We start from the raw sequence: 17,451 nt of genomic DNA on the forward strand, positions 1-17,451 counted from the left end.
ATATTTCGACATTTTGTACTATATCTAGTTCTGAAATCTGTACTGTTTTCCTGCACTGAAATATGTTTCTCATTTGTATGAACCTCACCCAGAAGTCACGTCCTAGTATTTTAAAATCTGCTCACCCCCAAACGTGTAAAGGGAGAAAATCTCGTTTAAAGATTTCATGCGGCGCAGGAGCACTGCGGACATTTTGACAGAATCTGATTTCAAACAGAATTGATTGGGCTCATGTCAGTTTTGATCCAAGAATGCCAGAATGAGGGCACAGTGGCTTCCAGACCACCACACATACGCCGTATATCACCTTCTTCACCATTAATTCGGTGTCTCAAATAATCTCCAGGTGGGACTCTTCCGCAAGTCTGGAGTGAAATCTCGCATCCAGGCTCTCAGGCAGATGAACGAGAACTCTCCGGAGGATGTGAATTATGAGGACCAGTCCGCCTACGATGTGGCCGACATGGTCAAGCAGTTCTTCAGAGATCTTCCCGAGCCGCTCCTCACCAGCAAGCTGGGAGAAACTTTCCTCCATATTTACCAGTGTAAGGGAATGAACCTACATTTCCCTATAAAATTCATTCACTTACCACTATTTTCTATCATCTGTAATCTATAATCTATATTTCGCTCACTTTTTGTTTTCTGTATATCTTTGTAGACGTGCCTAAGGACCAGCGGTTGCAGGCGGTCCAGGCAGCCATCATGCTGATGTCCGACGAGAACAGAGAAGTCCTGCAAACCTTGCTGTGCTTCCTCAGCGATGTCACTTCCTCTGTGCAGGAGAATCAGATGACACCCATGAATATTGCCGTGTGTTTAGCGCCCTCCCTTTTTCACCTCAATATCCTGAAGAAGGAAAACCTCTGTCCAAGGTGGGCATTCACAGAGAGCTTGAGTGACTTAGGTTGACTCATGGGGAAAGTTCCTCGCATTCAGAGTCAGGTTAGGCAGGAAAGCTTAAGTTGATCAGCCCATGGTATCAGAACTTGAGATAAGCAATGTTTCCAGTTCAGATGGAGAAGATCTCGTCTGATGTCTTCTGGGCGAAAAAAAAAAAAAAACCCCGAAATAACTTTTGATGAACGACTGCACTACTGTCATACATTTGTATATACTTTTTTGGCCTTGAATGGCATTCCATAGTTTTTTCTAGTATATTTAGAATCAAAGCTCTGCTGCTGTTTCTTTATAGAACCATGCAGAAGAAATACGCCACTGGAAGACCTGACCAAAAGGACCTGAATGAGAACCTGGCCGCCACTCAGGGTCTGGCACATATGATCACAGAGTGCAACCGGCTATTCGAGGTGAGTCTCTCTCTCTCTCTCTCATGGCATTGATGTATTTAGATGTGGCAAGGTCCTTGACCATTGTCGTGTTAAAAGGGGCGGGGTTTGAATGAATACTTTATCTGGAGGTATGGTTAGGACTGCTGCTATGATATCCAATCAAATCATCTCTTCCTGCTTCCTTTAACAGTTCGCGTATGCATCAGCGGCCCAACACAGAGATATTCTCATAATAATTTACCATTCGATTAAAATTTTTTATGTCAAATAACCAGCTTGTTTATAGAACTTACAATAAAAATGCTTTTTTTTTTTTTTTAATAAGAGGAGTACCCAGTTATTTTTGTTGGGTGACATAAAAAGAATAAATTCTCTATTGACGCATTCGGTATGACCTTTAAGCTACAAACATGAATAGACTTCACCTCGTAATGACCTGAACTTTATGTAATTTCTGGAAAATCAATATCTCTTTGTCTCCCCCACCCTAAGATTCCCCATGAAATGGTGACGCAGTCGAGAAACTCGTACGTGGAGGCGGACCTGCAGGCCCCGACGCTGGAGGACTTGTGTAAGCAGCAGCAGCATGAGGAAGAGGAGGAGGACGAAGGCTCCTGGCCTGTGCACTTAGACTCCCGACTTCAAGGCCTGCTCAAGGAGGCGCGAGACAAAGCCAAGGGCTGGGTGTCCTGCCAAAGCTCCAATAACACCGAACTTGCATACAAGAAGGTAGTGATTGGAGACTTGGGCATGTTTGTACTGGCTTAGTGTACTGCCCTTAGGGGTCAGAGATAAGATGGTAGCTGAATAAGCAGAAATTTTTTTCACCTTCATTTCAAGTAAATTAGATAAGGGTATAGCGTATGTATAAGTCACTGTCTTTTTGGTAGTTTTGATTCACTGACTCACTGATTTTTTTGGTACAAAGAAGAAGGCTAAGTATTGATTCACTGATTCGTTGAATCTCTGATTTGTTTTGTATTCAGAATAAGCCAATAATTCAATGATTCACTGTTTTTTTTTTTTTAGTAGTCTGATCAAGACTAAGTATTGCTTGACTGAATCACTGATCTTTTGGGTAGTCATTATTAGGCTAAGTATTGATCCACTCATTTGCTGAATCAATTCGCTGAATCCAGGCTAAGTATCGATTCACTGAATCACAGATTTTTTAGTAGTCTGATCACGGCTAAGTACTGATTCACTGAATCACTGATTTTTTTGGAAAGCAGAAGAAGGCTAAGTATTAATTCACTGATTCGGTGAATCTCTGATTTGTTTTGTAGTCAGAGCCGGGCTATGTACTGATTCAATGATTCAACGATTCACTGATTTTGTTGGGAAGTCACAAAAAGCCTAAGTACTGATTCATTCAATTACTGAATTACTGATTTATTAGTAGTCAGAACAAGGTCGTGATTCACTGATTCAGTTTATCACTGATTGTTGGGTAAACAGTCAAGGCTAAGTATTTATTCACTGACTCATTGAATCACTTTTTTTTTTGGTAAACAGAAGAAGGCTAAGTATCGATTCACTGATTCATTAAATCTCTGGGGTTTTTTGTAGTCAGATCAAAGCTATGGAATGAGTCAATGATTCACTGATTTTTTTTTAGTAGTCACATCAAGGCTCAGTATTGATTCACTGAATCACTGATCAAGGCTAAGTGTGTGAAATGTCCCGCTGGCCTGCAGGTAGGTGACGGGAACCCGTTGCGGCGCTGGCGTGTCTCAGTAGAGGTGGAAGCTCCTCCGTCTGTGGTGCTGAACCGCGTACTACGAGAGCGCCACCTGTGGGATGTGGATCTGCTGCAGTGGAGAGTGTGTGAAGTGCTGGACAAGCAGACTGAGGTCTTCCAATATGTCCTAAACCGCATGCCCCCACACCCCAGCAGGGACTTTGTAGTTCTCAGGTATGTGACAAACCACATTATTTGTGCTGTACTTCCTCTGATGTTACTGCACTGGAATTACCCGATATATTAATATATTTAAAATGACTCGTACACAGTTTTCTCCTAGTTACGTTTGCCGTGTGTTCACTCTCAGGTCGTGGAGGACAGATTTACCTCGGGGCGCATGCTCGCTCGTGTCCGTCTCCATCGAGCACGACGAGTGTCCTCTCGTAGGTGGTGTGAGGGGCGTCGTGCTCGAGTCTGGCTACCTGCTGGAGCCCTGCGGATCGGGCAAGTCTCGGCTCACGCACATCTGCAGAGTGGACCTCAAGTGAGTACGCACACCGTCATCGGTCGTTTTGCTCATATTACCATATTGCACTTTTTAAACAGACATAGGTCTGTTTATAAATATTAACGCATGCTAATATAGTGTGCATAGTGTAAATAAGTTCTCCCATTTCCTTCCCCATGTGTTCAGAGGCAGAACTCCAGAATGGTACAACAAGGCGTTCGGTCACCTGTGTGCCGCCGAGGCCGCCCGTATCCGCAACTCCTTCCAGCCCATCCATGCAGATGGACCAGAGACTAAAATCTGAGTCCCATGATGCCTTTCTCCATGAACGGACATCTCTGTGAGGGACACCCAGGACCCGGGACACCCTTCAGCCAATGCTGTGACTCTTAAGATGCCCAAAGTGGAAATAAATAAATAAATAAATAAATAAATCAGCATCCTGCCAGTGTACCTTAGCTTTAATGTTGTTTTGCCCCTTTTGTAATATTGTATTATTTGTAATTATCTTTATTCGTATTCTAATTAATTCTATTGGTACATATTTGCTGTGCACATAATCTTATACAATGTATACAACATCTAAGCTCTTAAATGCTTCTGGGAAGCATGTACGTTAATTTTTTTGTGTTGTTTTTTTTTTTTTTGGTTAAATCGAATGCTATATTTGATCACATGCCGCACAGTCGCATGTGTGTTCTTGTATTCTGTGTCAGTGTGTATATGTGTGTGTGTGTGTTCACGTGTATACGGACCTGTACAGAGTGTGTTTTATCCAAAGGCTTGTGTTAGTCCAAGCATTTGGCCGTTATATATATATATATATATATCTCTTGATATCTCATTTGCACTGATATCAATGTGATTTATTATGGTACACAATGTTACTCAGATGTAAGCTGGTTTTACTTGGCCTTTTTCTTCGTCGATTATTCGGTGTTTTGTCTGAGAAATTGGTGTTATTTTATTGTATTTTATTTTAACTTTGTAAAAATGAAAAAAAAAAAAAAAAAAAAAAATGACGACTTGGGTTTGACTTTCTCAGACCTGCTCTTGTAGTACTGGATTACGTAGAGGACAAGTCAGAGACAATGTCTTTTTAATAAACTATACATAAATTAATTATAAATAACTGGTTATGTCTTTTTTTGTTTTTTTTTTCCGTGACTTTCAGCTATCCTGTATTTCTCCCCTAATTGCTTTTTTTTTTTTTTTTTTTTGGTTCCTGGTAAATTCTATAGAGTCTCTATAGAGATTCTATAGAATCTGCTGCGTATTCAGTAATAGTTCCCCGTATTCAGACTCGGGTTACGCACATGATCACATGATTACGTCGATATTCTGGGCTTCGCGTTGAGATTATTACAGTCACCTCCATGTAAGCCCGGGGGGGGGGGGGGGGGGGGATTACAGACGATGCGGAATGAAGAAACAGATCGTCTTTCCTTTCCTTCCTGTCAAATGCAGTATGAGCTCGTCTCGAGAATGAGAAGGTCTTGTCTTGTCCATGTAAAATTCACCCCTTGAGATTAAGATGCTGTCTCCTCCGTGTGGGGAAAAAAAAAAAAAAAAAATCTTTCCATAGACTTTACACGTACGATACGGTTAATTTTATTAACACTGACGTATTGATGTGTCCGATTCCTGCATCGAATAGCATTCGATACTTATTTTATAGTGTGTCCACAGCCGAAAACCTGCATTTCAATGTCACGTATTGTGGTTAAAGTCGAGCCGTCAGACATTGGTGCTGGACTCGACTTGATATTCCGAAAAACAATTAATTTCAAGGACAGACTTGCGCGTACCTGAGAGACGTCTCTGGTTTACTTAAGCTCCACCACACGTATGCAGATCTTGTGCATCTCTCTGAATGGCCCTCCTGTCTACAGTCATATCTGAGGTGTGAATATCAATGCGTACGGTTTCAGTATTAAATCTTCACTGTGTGCATTTCACTAACTCCGAATACGGCCTTATGTCTCCACAGTGTATGTTTTTTTTTTTTTTTTTGGAATCTCGTTCATTTTATCATCTCCATTTGTACGTATTATAATAGAGTGTATGCATTGGAAGTTAAAGTGTGTTTAAAAACAGTCATGTGGGAAAAAAGAGATTTATATATGTATATGTATAGTATATAGCAGTATATAGCAGTATATAACGTATCCTGATCCAGCATAACATTAAATATATACAACCTTATAGCCAACAGCCCTGTCCAGGGTGTACCCCACCTTGTGCCCGATGCTCCCTGGGATAGGCTCCAGGTTCCCCGTGACCCTGAATAGGATAAAGCGGTATAGAAGATGGATGGATGGATGGATGGAAGGCTTATAGCCATCAGTTTAGCGTCACACTCTTACCTCAACGTTAACTATGTCCATGACTGTATCTTATTGATTGTATAATTTTCTATTTGGGGAATTGTGCCAGTGTGTAAACACATCCTGGAGTATATCCAGTGCAAAAGAAACAGAAATTGTATATATATATTTTTTTTAAATAACACGACGGGTTGCTAAGTGCACGGTGGCTAAGTGGTTAGCATGTTTGCCTCGCACCTCCAGAGATGGGGGTTTGATTCCCGCCCCCAGTGTCTCATACAGGGTTAGAAACCAGAAAAGCTCATCTGTTTGTCATACAGAACATCTTGACACGGTTTGAGTCGAGTGTGTGATTATATTTAGGCTTGCAGGTTTTCACAATTGCTAAACCGTCGGTTATAAACGGATCTTATTTGAAGGCTACGTTAGCTTTGTAGCTCCACTTGGAAAAGGGTGGTATTTGGCTGTTTTTTTTTTTTTTTTTTTTTTTTTTTTGGGGGGGGGGGGCAAATTATTATAAACAACTTTTTAGAAATGAGTTAATGAGTTTCTTATATCCCTAATGCCTACAGTTATTATTACTATTACTTAAGAAGGACTTAATGCTTGATTTCTTAGCAGCTGACCAGAGAGACATCAAAAGAAAAATGCTTTTACATCCCCTAGATGGCACTATTAGTCTGTCTCGGTTTTATATTCTGATCTTTGCTTCATCTGTGAAGGGATCTTTAAAGCAGGGATTACTAAAACTGTTTTAAAAGCATGCTTTATAACAATAGAAACTGAAATGGCGGTATTTTATTCATGAGTTGTACTAAAATATGTATGTATGATTTTTATCACAGCAAACGAGTTACACATCTGCTTGTAAATTATTGATGTATCTCAGGACTGAAAAATAAGCTTCTTTTTTTTTTTTTTTTAACGAGAAGGTCATTACGGATGAGTAATCCTGATGATACGGACTGGTATTTTATGCCCAATATGTAATGCAGTGCTAAACTCGGTGCATTATTTCCCCCATTTAAAACAGACTAACTCAGTGCCTTAGTGCACTTTGTAATACGGAGCTGCTTTGGATTAAATATTAATGATCCAGGCTCAACCTGTCAAGCGTATGACATGGAGTGTTAAACTTCTCACACTCTGAGCTTCCTGAAACATCTGTCTAGAGCGTAACACGGCCACAAGCTCACAGCTGGAGAGACAGGCGAAGAGAAGCCAATTAACTAATAACAAAAGGAGAAAGTGGGTCTCTGATCTGCCTAACTGCTAAGGTGAAGTGGAAATTAGTGCAGGGCCAATTTGGGAAGGAAAGCCTTACTCTCGTTCCGGCAGCCATGTCATGGCAATATTTCGACTACTCGAATGACTTCTGCTTCTTTTTTGTTGTTGTTGTTGTTTGTTTATGTTGATAAACAAAAAGCTTTGTTAAAAAATCTGAAGCCTGTATTAATAGTTTCAGATTCAGGACTAATACATGCATCATGATCAAGTTCATGTGCTCACGTTTTTATAACGGTTATGAAGTTTAACACATGTTCCTTGAGATGCTAATGAAGAAACAGGTGTGTGTGTGTGTGTGTGATTGTGTGATGTGCTGTCTGTCTCTCTGTCTGTTGGACTTTTCATGAAGATTTAAAGGCTTACTATAGAAAGTGCAGAGTGACACGTACTACATAAACAGTGATTCAGTCTATGTCCTTATGCTCACACACACACACACACACACACACACATGTTTGGCTTACTATCCTTGTGAGGACGTTCCACAAGGTCAAAACTGTTCCTATCCTTGTGTCCGGAAATTTGGCCGCCAAACAAGTTATAAAAACAAGCCCACACACACAGATACACAGATACAAGTTTTCTTCTTACAGTTTATTCACATTCATTAAATGAATAATTTCCCATTGATTTATTCATGTTCAGTAACCTCTTTATCCCGGTCAAGGATTAAAAAAAACAAAACAAAACAAAACAAAACAAAAACAGAAAAAAATTGTATTTTTTTCTTTATTAATTTTAAATTTCTCTGCTTTTGTAAATCAGTTTAAGATTTTGAAAGGAAAATTAATGTGTTATGTAAAGAAACAATTTTCTTAAAACTAACTAACTACTTCTACTAAAACTACTACTACTATACACTACTACTACTAACAACAACAACAACAACAACAATAATAATAATAATAATAATAATAATAATAATAATAATAATGTGGGATTTATATAATAAACAGTATTACTACTATGATTATCTATTGTGCTTTGATCTTCTGGTTCTACCCTGGTCTGGATTGCAGTGGGTCCGGAGTCTATCCCCAGGACCGTGAGCACAAGGTGGGAATCGATTCAAGATTCAGAATTTCGATTTGTCACGTACACAATTTTATACAGTATATAACTTGTAGTGAAATGAAAATGCTGTCATAAGTGATCAGTGCAGATGTTGTGTGTGCACAAGGAGTGATTATAAATAGGTTTAAAAAAAAAAAAAAAAAAGTCAATAAAAGCACAGTCTAAGCGGAGCGACCAGGACGGCGTCGCCATCTTGGATCGTCCCCCTGGAAGGGATACCAGTCCATCGCAGTGCACCATTCACACTCTCCTTCACACCTAGGGGCAGTTCGAGTCACCGGTCCACCTATCGGCATGATTTTGGGAGGTGGGAGGAGCTGATGATCTAATTGAGGAACCAGAGTTGTGAGGCACCAACCTTAACATAACAGAGCACAACTGCACACACACACACACACACTCTGGACGATTTTGGAAATGACAATCAGCCTACAATGCATGTCTTTGGACTGGGGAGGAAACTAGAGTACCCGGAGGAAACCCCTGAAGCATGGGGAAAACACGCAAGATCCGTGCATACAGGGCAAATCCGGGATTCGAACCCCTAAACCCGGAGGTGCGAGGCACACATGCTAACCACTAAGCCCCTGAGCCCCGTATTACTTCATATTTTTATATCATTTATAAGTTTATATAATCAAAGAATAATACAATTGAATAACTTTTATTTTGGATAATTGGTGTGATTTAATTAAAGAAATGATTACTGAATGTTGACCTGGAGAATACTAACTAATTATTAAGCATTTTTATTTACTCTTCTTCTTCTTCCGTCATAATAAACACTACGTTTTCCAGTCTCTGTGTGTTGAAGCCTATATTATTATTGGTGGCAATGATGTGTATGTTATTTCTCCAGTGTGAAGGTGAAGGTGTGTTAGTGACGTGTGGAGGATGACAGAGCTCAGATCTCAGCTGCACATAGAGGGCGTGTTGCTGAAGCAGACAGGTCAGACCTGCACTAACTGATGGCCTTTACGACTCACTTCACAAACTCGATTCTTTCGAAAAGAGCCGGTTTAATGAATCGAAGCGAGTCAGTTTTCATTCATTAGATGTAGGGAAGCGTGTATGGATTTATTGCAGAATAAATCTTTGTCCCTGTTTCACATTCATTCCTACTGTCACTCTATCTTTAGAGCAAGCATGATTTATAATGTATGACTTAGAAATAAGTCTGATTTGTTTGTGAATGGAATAGGAATAAAGCTATCACAAAATCCAGAGTCTTGCTGTCATAGTAAGAGGGATAAGCTTTATTAATATATAGTATGAACCATAATTTTGACTATTAAATATATATATATATATATATATATATATATATATATATATATATATATATATATATATACATATTAAACAACCATCATGTAAGAAATGAGTTTGATGGAAATGATAGTCAAATGCTTAGATTTAGAATGCATATAGACTAAAGATTTAAAAGGCTTATAAAAAAAAGTCATAATAATACATTATAATACGTCACATGAATTTATTCATCTTTATAAATAGTGCTTTATCCTGGTCAGAGTTTCTGCGAATCTGGAGCCTATCCTGCATGGGATACATGGCTCAAGATGACACACACACACACACACACACACACACACACACACACACACACACACACACACACACACACACACATTAACAAACATTTACATAGGGGCAATTTAGCATAGCCAATCCATATAACAGCATGTTTTTGGAAGGACGAAGAAGAAAAACAAGGAGAAGCCTTTATTTGTCACATATACATTACAGTATGAAATATATAGTTAGGAAGCTTGGGGTCAGAGTGCAGGGTCAGCCATGATACAGCACCCGTGGAGTGGAGAGGGTTAAGGACCTTGCTCATGGGCACAAACAATGGCAGTTTATTGGTGCTTGCACTGGAACCTCCAGCCTTCTGATTGGTAACCCAGAGCTTTCAACTAGTGAGCAACCACTGCCCCTAAAAAGCATAATTAGTACATTAGAGCATAGAATAAACCATTAATTTGCCTTTTTTTTTTTTTTTTTTTTTACATATACCATCATATAAGATAAGAGTATGATGGAAATGATGGTCATATACTTAGATGCTACATATAGACCAGACAAAACAGAGAACCTCAGAGGAAACCCACATGGACACAGGGATAACATGAGAAACTCCACACAGACAGGAAGCCGAGCTCAGGATTGAACCGGGGACCCTGGAGCTGTGACGGTGCAGCCCTACCCACTGCCTCTCATAATAATAATAATAATAATAATAATAATAATAATAATAATAATAATAATAATAGGAGTGCTTGTTTTTCTTTTGAACCAATCCATCCGATTCAGATTCAAGGGAGTCGTTCGGAAAGAACCGATTCCTTCGTGAATCGTCCATGTAGAGATTGAGTGGCGCTCAGAGAGGAAGCGCGTCCCAAGCCAACCGCACACCGCACACGGACTCGGGTCTGTCCACATCTGCAGCGGTTCGTCTCTTATCTTAAGCCTCTGTTAGGCTGCTTCTCGAAATTTCTTCCAAGCCCGATCCGTGTCCGGAAACGGCGTGGATGGTGTCGCGCTGCCTGTAGAGACAGGTGTGGATGATGATGATGATGGCGAGTGAGACGGCGCTGTGCGCTCCGGGCCGCGGAGAGCAGCAGCAGCAGCAGCAGCGCGGGGCCGCGGGCTCCGTCACGGGCGAGGCGGCTGCCTCGGGGTCGTCTGCGGGGTCTGCGTGCTCCGGCTCCGGATCCGTGCTCCTGGCGGCCGGCGTGCTGAACCCCGCGGTGCCCATCCGCAACATCAGGACGAAGTTCGCCGTGCTCGCGGGTCTCATCCGTGCCGGGGAGGTGAGCGACAGAGACATCGCGGAGACCGTGCTCAATCTGGTGAGCTGATGATCTATACAACCTACACAACCACATACACCCTACACAACCACATATACACCCTACACAACCACATATACACCCTGCACAACCATATACACCCTACACAACCACATATGCACCCTACACAACCACATATGCACCCTACACAACCACATATGCACCCTACACAACCACATATGCACCCTACACAACCACATACACCCTACACAACCACATATACACCCTGCACAACCATATACACCCTACACAACCACATACACCCTACACAACCACCCTCACGTGCTCTCTGTGCTCTCTGTGGAATGTGAAGCTTTAGTTCATTGCTCAGACTGTAAATCCATGCACACTATAGCAATAACACACACACACACACACACTTAACGAGCGTGTCGGCCTACCAGGTCTCTTAACTTTCACACACGCTGATGCTCACAGATCACCTGCTGACCTCCAGACATCATGCAGTAGCACTCACACAGCACTGTTCCTGTTACCTCTTACTTGTTTACAAGTTTATTTATTTATCTTTGCCTCAATGAGAAGAAAAATCGAATGCATCCTGGCTGACACACAAATCAGACTAATGTAGACACATGTTAATAAAAAGAAACTTTCATGCTCATTTACCTTTACAGTTCCCCTTACAGAAAGGTTTTCACATGTGATTATTATTATTATTATTATTATTATTATTATTATTTTACATGTGTAATTTTTTCAGGGGGCACTGTGGCTCACACCTGTGGCGTTGGGGGGTAGAATCCCGCCTCTGCCCCGAGTGTGTGGAGCTTGTGTGTTCTCTGGTTTATTCCCCCAGTAAAAACACATGCGTTGTAGGCTGATTAGTTTTTCCAAATTGTGTGATCGTGCCCTGCGATGGGTTGGCGCCCCGTCCAGGGTGTCCCCTGCCTCGTGCCCCGAGTTCCCTGGGATAGGCTCCAGTCTCCCCCGTGACCCTGTGTAGGATAAGATGTCATTTTTTCCATCTCATATAGTGCAAGAGATTTTATTTCCACATCATCAATTTATCTTCACTTTATTTTTTTTCATATGCAGTACATGTGTTTTTGTTTTCACGTGTGTATGTATGATGATGATTATTAATTACAAATGTCATTTTCTCCCAATTCTTAATTTTCCACATGTAGTGCAGTTCATTTTATTTCCGCGTAATTGTCCCCACAACATTCATTTATTTATTTATTTTGCGTTATTTGTTTCACATGTAGAGCGTGTGTTTTTAGCCATTTTTCACATGATGAACTTATTATTATTTTTTTTTTTACATATTATTTTTTCACATGTACGGTGTATATTTGTACTTTTCCGCATGTGAATTTTTTTACATTTACGTTTAGTCATTTGGACACACTTTTAAAGAATATGTAAATCCAAAGCAACTTACCATTGCGCTAATCAAGGGAGATTTATGGGCCAGTTTGGAAATACTGGGATTCAAACTCACAGCCTTCCAATGAGTAGTTCAGAACCCTATCTGCTGAGCCACCGCTTCCCCATCACATCAAATGAATGTTTTGCTTTATCATTTCCATGTGTTTTATTCACATGATTCATATTTGTTTTATTCACGATTCATATTTTTCATTCAAATGATTCATATTTGTTTCTTTCACATGATTCACTTTTTTATTCACCTGATTCACATTTATTTTATTCACGAGTCACATTTGTTTAATTCACATGAGTCACATTTGTTTTATCCACATGATTAATATTTGTTTTATCCACATGATTCATATTTGTTTTATTCACATGATTCATATTTGTTTTATTCACACGATTCACATTTGTTTTATTCACACGATTCACATTTGTTTTATTCACACGATTCACATTTGTTTTATTCACACGATTCACATTTGTTTCATTTACATGATTCATATTTGTTTCATTTACATGATTCATATTTGTTTCTTTCACATGATTCCTATTTGTTTCTTTCACATGATTCACTTTTTTATTCACGTGATTCACATTTGTTTTATTCACGAGTCACATTTGTTTAATTCACATGAGTCACATTTGTTTTATCCACATGATTAATATTTGTTTTATCCACATGATTAATATTTGTTTTATTCACATGATTCATATTTGTTTTATTCACAAGATTCACATTTGTTTTATTCACACGATTCACATTTGTTTTATTCACACGATTCACATTTGTTTTATTCACACGATTCACATTTGTTTTATTCACACGATTCACATTTGTTTCATTTACACGATTCATATTTGTTTCATTTACATGATTCATATTTGTTTCATTTACATGATTCATATTTGTTTCTTTCACATGATTCCTATTTGTTTCTTTCACATGATTCACTTTTTTATTCACGTGATTCACATTTGTTTTATTCACGAGTCACATTTGTTTAATTCACATGAGTCACATTTGTTTTATTCACGTGATTCACATGTTTTATTCACACGATTCACATTTGTTTTATTCACACGATTCACATTTGTTTTATTGACACGATTCATATTTGTTTCATTTACATGATTCATATTTGTTTCATTTACATGATTCATATTTGTTTCATTCACATGATTCATATTTGTTTCATTCACATGATTCACTGTTTTATTCACGATTCACATTTGTTTTATTCACACGATTCACATTTGTTTTATTCACATGATTCACATTTGTTTTATTCACACGATTCGTATTTGTTTTATTCACACGATTCGTATTTGTTTTATTCACACGATTCACATTTGTTTCATTTACATGATTCATATTTGTTTCATTTACATGATTCATATTTGTTTCTTTCACATGATTCACTTTTTTATTCACGTGATTCACATTTGTTTTATTCACGAGTCACATTTGTTTAATTCACATGAGTCACATTTGTTTAATTCACATGATTAATATTTGTTTTATTCACACGATTCACATTTGTTTTATTCACACGATTCACATTTGTTTTATTCACACGATTCGTATTTGTTTTATTCATATTTGCTTTATTTTACCCATATTAACACGTGTTTACTTTTAGTCTAGGCCAATAACATGTTGAAATTGAACTTCATCACTCACACGATCGTGTGAAATTAAATAAGAAACGTATGTGACTTCACCGTAGGTGCAGCTACATGGAAACGGTGCAATTAAAGCCATTCTGCTTTTTGCACACTTTATCATTTTCAATGGTATCATCTGATATTATATATCCCGGTTCAACACAGACTCAGCTAATGAGATATAATTTCACACTCCAGGTCACTGTAGTGTGACCCACTCAAGGCACAAGACTCAAACTCATGACCAGACAAAGAGAATAGCACCAGAAACTGACGTTAATCTGATGATCAAGGCAAACATGACACTTGCTTGTTAGTGTAATATCTATGTTCTAAGTTAGTGCCCCCTCTGGCTTGCTCATTGCTCATGATTTGGCAGTGCTTAATTTGTCCTTCATGCCGTTATCAGTGCTGTATCTTCTGTAAGTTTTGTTTCCTTTCTGAACATTGTCGTTGTGAGCTGATGTAATGATCTAGTGATAAGGCCACAGATGTTCCTTCTGTTCGCTGCCCTTAAATATAGGTATGATGACATGAGCATATGGTGAGGTGCCACTGAATGCTTTATGGATTTCTGGGATACTTTATACTGTATATAAAGCTCTGATCTGAGCTCTATGTGGAATCTTGAGAAAATACTATGCCCATGTTTACACACTGCTGCGTATGCTGGGTTGTGTTGTGGTTTGATTATTAGGAACAGAAGTGCAGTTATGAGATATTAAGACGTAACCGAGAGGAAAGAAAGACACAGTTGTGTGTACATAACTCCCAGTTAAGAGATAAAATGTCACAGTTGAGGGATATTAACACGCAGATAAAAATCTGCTTAGTAGTTTGTTTCATAAGCAGAAGCGAGCTTCCGTAGTCATCTTCATCAGTCCATACAGGATTTCATTTTTATTCCTGTGGCCAAAAATTCTTGATTTTGCTTTGGCTTTTTTTTTTTTTTTATTTAAATTTTTTGCATTTTTAAAAAAATTTTCAATGCAGCTTGCTGAGGTTTTTTTTTTTAATGCTTTGAATCGAATTGGCGAAATTGCAGTTGCACGAGATTGTCTTTCGCGGTGGCGTTTGTTGGTAAACGAGACGTTTTAGCTGTACTCGTGTTCGACGCACGAGTTCGAATTCGAAGAGGGCTTTGGCCGAATGCGCGTCGCGATGACGTGACGTGACGCGTCTTGGCCCGAATCTGCGGTAATTTTTTAAAAAATCGCAAAAAATCTCACCATTGCGAAATTCTGGAGGGACTGCTTTATAAAATGTTACTGAGTAACCGCTCATGTAGGGAAACTGTTATTCAGGCTCTGCAATCTGTTAACTAGCTTAGCTAGCATCTAATTTTCACATAGCACAAACACTAAGCATATGGTTTCGACTTCTGGCCAGAAAATACGGTATATTTTAACCAATTTCTTTTGGTTAAAATATTAATATGAATAGCAACGTGGTGGTGCAGCTCCTGGGTTTGATCCTGAGCTGGAGTCTGTATGAGGTTCCGCATATTTTCACTGTGTATGTGGTTTTCCTCCGGGGTTCTGTCCCTAGATGTGAATGTGAGAGTACGATACCCTGTGATCTTACGCCGGTGTTCCTGGGATAGCCTCCGGTTCCGTCGTGACCCTGACCATTAAAGAGTGCTTACTGCAAATGTCTGGATATGAATATGAATAATAATAATAATAAAAATCTGACTATAGAGATCAGTGCAGAATCGTTTAGACTTGAATCGCCCCCCCCTCCCCCTCCCCCTCCCCCCACCCCTCACCCTTGATGATACATCTCGAACTTGTTAATGAGACAGACTAGATTTCTATCTATCTTGTGACTTTGTGAAGAAATGCATTGGAGGTGACAACACTCCGATCTAGCGAGAGTACCGTCTTTCACTCGAATCCCAGAGGCGGCAGATGGAGTAAACGCGCCGAGGAGCCTGTTGACATTCAGATGACGCTTCTGTTACCAAGCTCCCGGCTCCCGGTGCCCATAACACACCAAGAGACTTCTGTAAAACTGGGCTTGCAGGCAGGAACAGAAGCCAAGCACTTAAGCACTCAAGAGCGTTCAACTTAAAGGCACTGAACTGAAAAATGGCAGCGTAGGACGTGAAATAATAATAGACTTTCTTTCAGGGGTGAAAGAGACTAAAGGTGTGGGTGTTTACTATACACGTACACCTTTTTATAAACGTCATTATAGCTGTTTATAGCAGGAATTGTGCGATAATGACTTCAGGTTGATGTCTTTATTGTTTTATATTTAACAACCCTACAACATCAAATGAATGCGTCGCTTAGTTTGTTTAATCACATCTTATTGGCTGTGAGCAGCTATGGTGAGAAACAGGATGAGCCAATCAGAATCATGCATTTCCCCCTGTTTCCGTCTCAAAGCCAGCGAGGTGTACAGCTGTCGTGTGTGGAGATATCGAGATAACCGTTTCCCTTTTGTTTTAAAAATCCGGTTTAATTGACAGCCTAGTGCTAACATGACATTGTTAGTGCTAACATGACAGCCTAGTGCTAACATTGTTTGTGAGGATTTCTTCAAAATCATAATATCTAGTACCCCGCCTTGTGCCCGATGCTCCCTGGGATAGGCTCCAGGTTTCCCTGTGACCCTGAGAAGGATAAGCGGTATGCAAGATGGATGGATGGATGGATGGATAATATTTAGCTTCTTTAGATTTAGCATGTTTAGCATGTTTAGCAATAGCGGCTATAAAAAGCACTCACTTTTTACTATGAATATTATACATATCATGTATTATAGACATCTTACGTCTTGTGTTACAGACATGGCATAGTAGTGAGTCAAAATAACTTCCGCTTCGCTTTTGCAGGCTTTACGCAGATCGATCTTTTGCCGATTCTCTCACATTTAATCGGTCTGCTTCGATCTGTGCGGACTTTCTGAATATTAAAACTTCACTACTCCTATTGTAGACTCGATTGCAGTTTTAGTAAATCACCCTGTACGCTTTTGTTCTTACTTACGGACGTGGATTTCGAGTTAATCGGGTCCCGTGAGTGCAGTCTGGTGATCTACTCATCCCTGTATCGTACCTGACCTCGTCTACACCTGCTCACAGGCGGCAGAACAGATTTGCGGTCCGCTCTTAGCTGGGAGATCCAGCGTCTGATTGTCGAGGGCTCCAGAGATTAATTATAATCCATTTAGTCTCAGCAGGGAGCAGCAACTTTACAGCCCTTGGCATGCCGGGGCAGAGGCACTGACAGCCTTAACACACTCAGCCTCACAGTGCTGGGACATCTCCAGAGGAACTGTGTAAAGGGAATAAAAAAACGCAAACGCGGGGGGAAGGAAGATGCAGAAC

The 17,451-nt window shown here is 39.7% G+C and overlaps 2 protein-coding genes across 5 annotated transcripts in view; both read left to right on the plus strand.

Annotated features, from left to right (window-relative positions):
• The window catches only part of stard13b (StAR-related lipid transfer (START) domain containing 13b), a 94,501-nt gene extending 89,885 nt beyond the window's left edge, over window positions 1-4,616 (plus strand). For all 4 annotated transcript variants that reach the window (XM_053687143.1, XM_017490906.3, XM_017490905.2 and 1 more), the window contains 7 exons: window positions 347-545; window positions 662-875; window positions 1,196-1,310; window positions 1,785-2,021; window positions 2,990-3,207; window positions 3,344-3,520; window positions 3,671-4,616. In XM_053687143.1, the coding sequence (XP_053543118.1) occupies window positions 347-545; window positions 662-875; window positions 1,196-1,310; window positions 1,785-2,021; window positions 2,990-3,207; window positions 3,344-3,520; window positions 3,671-3,788 (1,278 nt within the window). In that variant the 3' untranslated portion in view covers window positions 3,789-4,616. The remainder of the gene's footprint in view (window positions 1-346; window positions 546-661; window positions 876-1,195; window positions 1,311-1,784; window positions 2,022-2,989; window positions 3,208-3,343; window positions 3,521-3,670) is intronic.
• A 5,928-nt stretch (window positions 4,617-10,544) lies between these two features.
• Window positions 10,545-17,451, plus strand: part of nbeab (neurobeachin b) — a 378,177-nt gene continuing 371,270 nt past the window's right edge. Inside the window, exon 1 of the mRNA XM_053687300.1 lies at window positions 10,545-11,045. Within this exon, the coding sequence (XP_053543275.1) occupies window positions 10,758-11,045 (288 nt within the window). The 5' untranslated portion in view covers window positions 10,545-10,757. The remainder of the gene's footprint in view (window positions 11,046-17,451) is intronic.

The sequence above is a fragment of the Ictalurus punctatus genome, chromosome 17, assembly GCF_001660625.3.
Source record: "Ictalurus punctatus breed USDA103 chromosome 17, Coco_2.0, whole genome shotgun sequence".
NCBI lineage: Eukaryota > Metazoa > Chordata > Actinopteri > Siluriformes > Ictaluridae > Ictalurus > Ictalurus punctatus.